The sequence below is a fragment of the Meleagris gallopavo genome, chromosome 1, assembly GCF_905368555.1.
Source record: "Meleagris gallopavo chromosome 1, MGAL_WU_HG_1.1, whole genome shotgun sequence".
NCBI classification, from domain to species: domain Eukaryota; kingdom Metazoa; phylum Chordata; class Aves; order Galliformes; family Phasianidae; genus Meleagris; species Meleagris gallopavo.
The window spans coordinates 193,464,320-193,470,423 of record NC_139404.1 but is presented as its reverse complement, the minus strand read 5'-3'; the positions used below and the strand labels follow the sequence as shown (position 1 = coordinate 193,470,423).

General features: G+C 61.5%; 2 protein-coding genes across 2 annotated transcripts; both read left to right on the top strand.

Annotated features, from left to right (window-relative positions):
- Window positions 1-340: 340 nt before the first annotated feature.
- LOC100539699 (NAD(P)(+)--arginine ADP-ribosyltransferase 2-like) lies at window positions 341-1,686 on the top strand. The gene is made up of 2 exons (XM_085216897.1): window positions 341-413; window positions 672-1,686. Exon 2 carries the CDS (start codon window positions 707-709, stop codon window positions 1,643-1,645), a length of 939 nt encoding a protein of 312 aa, XP_085073023.1. The 5' UTR covers window positions 341-413; window positions 672-706; the 3' UTR covers window positions 1,646-1,686.
- Window positions 1,687-3,509: 1,823 nt separating this feature from the next.
- On the top strand, window positions 3,510-4,847 carry LOC146545859 (NAD(P)(+)--arginine ADP-ribosyltransferase 2-like). Its single transcript, XM_085216663.1, has one exon. It carries the CDS (start codon window positions 3,858-3,860, stop codon window positions 4,797-4,799), a length of 942 nt encoding a protein of 313 aa, XP_085072789.1. The 5' UTR covers window positions 3,510-3,857; the 3' UTR covers window positions 4,800-4,847.
- The last annotated feature ends 1,257 nt before the right edge of the window (window positions 4,848-6,104 follow it).

Genomic DNA, 6,104 nt, shown 5'->3' with positions numbered 1-6,104 from the left:
GGAAGGAAGAGCAGAAGAACAGAAAGCGATGCCCAAGGCAATTGCTCGGTAGTTCCTGACTGCTGCCTGTCCCCGTGCAGCAGCAGCATCCCCAGGGCCAACTCCCCACCTCACAGCTCAGCACAGTGCCCTGTGCTCCAGGACATCCCTTTGGCATTTTGGCCCTTTGGCTCATCTCAATGCCTGTGGGACAGGGAACCACATGTGCACCAAGGCCAGGGGATGGCTAAACATGGACATTTCCTGGGGGAAGCCACAAAAACACTTGGCCACAGATGATCAGTTTTGGGGTGACTGCACGTGACTTAGGCAGGGCACACAGGCTAGGGCTGCTCTATAAAGTCGGACCCAGCTCCGGGTGTCCTGCAGTGCAGCAGCATCACGCCGTGGGTCCTGCCTGAAGCAGAGCCAAGGTAAGAGCGTGCTGCAGCTCCAGGGCTGCTCCCGGCACAGACGCCGCAGCACAGCGGCTGCTGGGGCTGCGCTGGGGAACCTTCTTCTCTGCAGCAGGGAACGCCAGCCGTGGGCCGGAGGCCGGGGGCAGCAGGGTGGGGAAGAGCCCGGTGGCCCTCGATGGGGACGCGGGCTGGGGGTGCTTCCCTGCGGTGTCAGGGTGGGTCTGGGTGGGTCCTGAGGTCACCCCGATGCATCTGCTCCGCTTCTCCCTGCAGCCCCTGCGGCCGCTCCCCGCAGCCAGCTCGCACTCATGGAGCTCCTCGCCCTGTGCTGGGTGCTGCTGGCCGGCACCTTGCTCAGCACGTCGGGCTCCAGCAGCGCCCTGCGTGAAGGAGACCTCAACCCCATCACAGTGCCAATGGGCACGGCCCCACACTCCTTTGATGACCAATACGTGGGCTGTGAGGTCAGTATGTGGAAAGAGCTACAGAAGGTGCACCATACGGAGATCATAAAGAACAAGGACTATGCAGTCACATGGGGGGAGGCGGCTGCAGAATGGCAGAAACGCTGCCACCGTCCCACTCGATGCCCGATGCTGAGACAGGAGCAGGCCATCGCCGTGCTGGCGTACAGCGCTGCAGGGGGGATGTGCGAGAACTTCAACGCAGCCACGCGTCAGGGCGGACTCTCCCACCAGCACTACCTGCAGTCGTACCGCTTCAAGACGCTGCACTTCCTCCTGACCCAGGCGCTGCAGGCTCTGCGGGTATCCCAGCCCTACTGCTACGTCGTCTATCGCGGTGTTGGGGGCATCCGCTTCACAGCCCAAAGAGGGATGGCTGTGCGCTTCGGCCAGTTCACCTCCACCTCCCTAAGGAAGGAGGTTGCAGTGAAGTTTGGCCAGGCCACCTTCTTTGTGATTAAGACCTGCCATGGTGCCCCCATCAAGCAGTTCTCCTTCTACCCCGCTGAGGATGAAGTCCTCATCCCACCCTTTGAAGTCTTTGAGGTCACCAACTTCTCCATTGTCAATGGCAGAACCCAAATCCATCTCCGCTCTAAGGGGAAGGAGAGCAAACACAACTGTGAGCTTCTAAAGCGTCCCTGTGGGCAGTGGGGTCGGGGCCACCTGGAGGTGGGGTTGGGGCTCAGCCGTGGGTTGCCTTTGCCCCCCCTGCCCTGCCCCAGACGTGTCCAAGGGGGATCAGGGCACAGAGAGGGTGACCCCATCCCAGCAGCTCTGTAAGGGAACGGGGAGCATGGAGGTGAAGGAAACATCTCTGTTTGTGGGGAGGTGGGGACATGGGGAGGAGGAGAGGTGGGGAGATGGGGTTGGGGGGTGGGGAGATGGGAAGCTTGAGCAGCTTAGAGCTCTGTGAAGCTGTGGGGGTGTGCAGGGGCAGGGCAGCAGCAGAAACCAAGTGTGGGGATGGGTAGAGACGTGCGCCCAAGGGCCGGCGGCGTGCAGAACTGTGCTGCTCAGCGCGTGTGTCTGAGCCAGGCTGTGCCTCATGGCCGCAGCTTGTGTCCTCCTCTTCTTTCTCTCATTAAACCTCGAGCGTCAGCACGTCGGTGCCGTGTGTGTTGCAGTGCTGCGTTCCACTCTGTGGCCGGAATGCGGCCCCGGGCAGTGGGGCAGCTCAACCGCAGCGCCGCCCCGATCCCGCCGCGCAGTGCTGAGCCCTCGGCGGGCCCCCGACGCCGTGCGGCTGAGGACGGGTCCGGCTGTGCCGCAGGTGTCGGAGCGGAGGCCCTTCGGTGGGCACCGCCTGGGCTTCTGGGCCCCTCCCCGCAAACAGCACGGACAGCTTGTGGAGAGGACGAACTGGGCGTTTGATGCATTGCGGAGAAGGCTGCTTCCTCCGGTGCCGGCCGCGCTCTGCACGGCTCCTCCGCCCGCTGGGCTCTGCCCCTCACGCCGCCTCGATCCCCGCAGCTCTCCGTGCACAGCTCCCCAGCCCCCTCCCGCACCCCGCGGCATCTCCAGCACAATCCCCTCCCAGCCCTCTGAGCATCTCAGTGCCCTCCTCTGGACCCGCTCCAAGAGCTCCACGTCCTTCCTGTGCTGGGGGCCCCAGGCCTGGACGCAGTGCTGCAGATGGGGCCTCACAAGAGCCGAGCAGAGGGGGACGATCACCTCCCTGTCCCTGCTGCCACCCCTTTTTAATGCAGCCCAGAACACAGCTGGCTGCATTCCGGGCTGCAGGCGCACACTGCTGGCTCATGTCCAGCTCCTCCAAGGACCCCCAAGTCCTTCTGCGCAGGGCTGCTCTCAAGGAGATCTTCCCCCAGGCTGTGTCAATACCTGGCATTGCCCCGACCCGATGCAGCACCCTGCACTTGGCCTTGTTGAACCTCATCGGTTCTCATGGGCCCACTTCTCCAGCCTGTCCAGGTCCCTCTGGGTGCCTGCTTTTACCCTGCAGCAGCTCTGCACCGCTGGCCGTTTGCTCATTGCCCCACCAGGAGCACTGACACAGATAAGGTTGTAAGAACTTGTCGGTTGAGAGAGGGACGGTTTGATGAGAGAGATAGAGAGGAAGAGAGGAAGAAAACACAGAAAAGGATGCCCAAGGCAATTGCTGGGTAGTTCTGACTGCTGCCCGTCCCTTGCAGCAGCAGCACCCCCAGGGCCAACTCCCCACCTCACAGCTCAGCACAGTGCCCTGTGCTCCAGGACATCCCTCTGGCCTTTGGAGCAGCTGGCCTGGCTCTGTGCCCTGCAGCTCCTGGTGCAGCCCAGACTCCCCGCAAGCACAACAGTCCTTACCTTGTGGGAAGGACTCATCCCAAACACAGCACACGGCACCCGACCAGCTGCTAGGAAGTCCATCAGCTCCATCCCACCCAGCCCAGCTCACGGGGTGCAGCACCAGCTGCTGGGAGCCCCTCTGCACCGAGGGCTGCAGAGCCAGAGCTGCTCATCTCAGCGCCCGTGGCACTGGGAACCACATGTGCACCAAGGCCAGGGGGATGGCTAAACATGGACATTTCCTGGGGGAAGTCGTTGCAACCACTTGGCCACAACCGGGCAGTTTTGGGGTGCTTGCAGATGAGTTAGGCAGGGCACGCAGGCTGGGGCTCCTCTATAAAGTCGGACCCAGCTCCGGGTGTCCTGCAGTGCAGCAGCATCACGCCGTGGGTCCTGCCTGAAGCAGAGCCAAGGTAAGAGCGTGCTGCAGCTCCAGGGCTGCTCCCGGCACAGACGCCGCAGCACAGCGGCTGCTGGGGCTGCGCTGGGGAACCTTCTTCTCTGCAGCAGGGAACGCCAGCCGTGGGCCGGAGGCCGGGGGCAGCAGGGTGGGGAAGAGCCCGGTGGCCCTGGATGGGGACGCGGGCTGGGGGTGCTTCCCTGCGGTGTCAGGGTGGGTCCGGGTGGGTCCTGAGGTCACCCCGATGCATCTGCTCCGCTTCTCTCTGCAGCCCCTGCGGCCGCTCCCCGCAGCCAGCTCGCACTCATGGAGCTCCTCGCCCTGTGCTGGGTGCTGCTGGCCGGCACCTTGCTCAGCACGTCGGGCTCCAGCAGCGCCCTGCGTGAAGGAGACCTCGACCCCATCACGGTGCCGATGGACATGGCCCCACACTCTTTTGATGACCAATACGTGGGCTGTGAGGACAAGATGAAGGCTGACCTGCAGGAGGTGAACCGTACGGAGATCATAAAGAACAAGGACTATGCAGTCACCTGGAGGAATGCATCTGCAGAATGGCAGAAGCGCTGCCGCCGTCCCAATGACTGCCCGAAGCTGAGACAGGAGGAGGCCATCGCCGTGCTGGCGTACAGTGCTGCAAGTGGGATGTGTGAGAAGTTCAACGCAGCCACGCGTCAGGGCGGACTCTCCCACCAGCACTACCTGCAGTCGTACCACTTCAAGACGCTGCACTTCCTCCTGACCCAGGCGCTGCAGGCTCTGCGAAAATCCGATCCCAATGAATGTTACAACGTCTACCGCGGTGTTGGGGGCATCCGCTTCACAGCCGAAAAAGGCAGAGCTGTGCGCTTCGGCCAGTTCACCTCCACCTCCCTAAACAAGGAGGTTGCAAATCAGTTTGGCCGGGACACCTTCTTTGAGATGAAGACCTGCCATGGTGTCCCCATCAAGCAGCTGTCCTTCTTTGAGTATGAGGATGAAGTCCTCATCCCACCCTTTGAAGTCTTTGAGATCACCAACTTCTCCATTGTCAATGGCAGAACCCAAATCCATCTCCGCTCTAAGGGGAAGGAGAGTAAACACAACTGTGAGCTTCTAAAGCGTCCCTGTGGGCAGTGGGGTCGGGGCCACCTGGAGGTGGGGTTGGAGCTCAGCCGTGGGTTGCCTTTGCCCCCCCTGCCCTGCCCCAGACGTGTCCAAGGGGGATCAGGGCACAGAGAGGGTGACCCCATCCCAGCAGCTCTGTAAGGGAACGGGGAGCATGGAGGTGAAGGGAACATCTCTGTTTGTAGGGAGGCGGGGGCATGGGGAGGTGGGGAGGTGGAGAGGAGGGGTGATGGGGTGGGGGGTGGGGAGATGGGAAGCTTGAGCAGCTTAGAGCTCTGTGAAGCTGTGGGGGTGTGCAGGGGCAGGGCAGCAGCAGAAACCAAGTGTGGGGATGGGTTGAGACGTGCGCCCAAGGGCCGGCGGCGTGCAGAACTGTGCTGCTCAGCGCGTGTCTGAGCCAGGCTGTGCCTCATGGCCGCAGCTTGTGTCCTCCTCTTCTTTCTCTCATTAAACCTCGAGCGTCAGCACGTCGGTGCCGTGTGTGTTGCAGTGCTGCGTTCCGGTCCTGGTGGGACCTGGGAGCGTGTGGGGACCAGATCTGCTGCGAGTTTACAGAATCACAGAATCAGCAAGGTTGGAAAAGTCCTTCAAGATCACCCAGTCCAACCATCCACCCATCACCAATAGTACTCACTAAACCATGTCCCTTAACTCAAAATCCAAACGTTTCTTGAACACCTCCAGGCTCGGTGACTCCACCACCTCCCTGTGCAGCCCATTGCAGTGCCTGACCATTCTTTCAGAAAAGTAGGATTTCCTGACATCCAGCCTAAATCTTCCCTGGCGCAGCTTGAAGCCATTCCCTTTGTTCTATCACTGCTACACAAGAGATGAGGCCGACCCCCAGCTCGCTACGACTTCCCTTCAGGTAGTTATGGAGATCATAAGGTCTCCCCCGAGCTCCTCTTCTGCACACTGAACAATCCCAGCTCCCTCAGCCGCTCCCCATAAGGCCTGTGCTGCAGACCCCTCACCAGCTTCGTCCTTCTTTGAACCCGCTCCAGGGCCTCAACGTCTTTCTTGCAGTGAGGGGCCCAAAACTGAACGCAGCACTCGAGGCGCGGCCTCACCAGAGCTGAGTACAGGGGATGATCACCTCCCTGCTCTGCTGGCCGCACCATTTCTGATGCAGGCCTGGATGCCGTTGGCCCTCTTGGCCACCCGGGCACACTGCTGGCTCGTCTTCAGCCGAGCATCAACCAGCACCCCAGGTCCCTTCCTCTTCACACTCATCCAGCCACTCAGCCCCAAGCCTGTAACGCCGCTCTGGGTTGTTGTGGCCAAAGTGCAGGACCCGGCACTTGGCCTTGTTGAACCTCATCCCATTCGCCTCAGCCAGTCCAGATCCCTCTGTAGGGCCTCACTGCCCCCAGGCAGATCCACACTTCCAGCCAACTTGGTGTCATCTGCAAACTTATTGACGGTGCACTCAGTGCTCTCATCTAG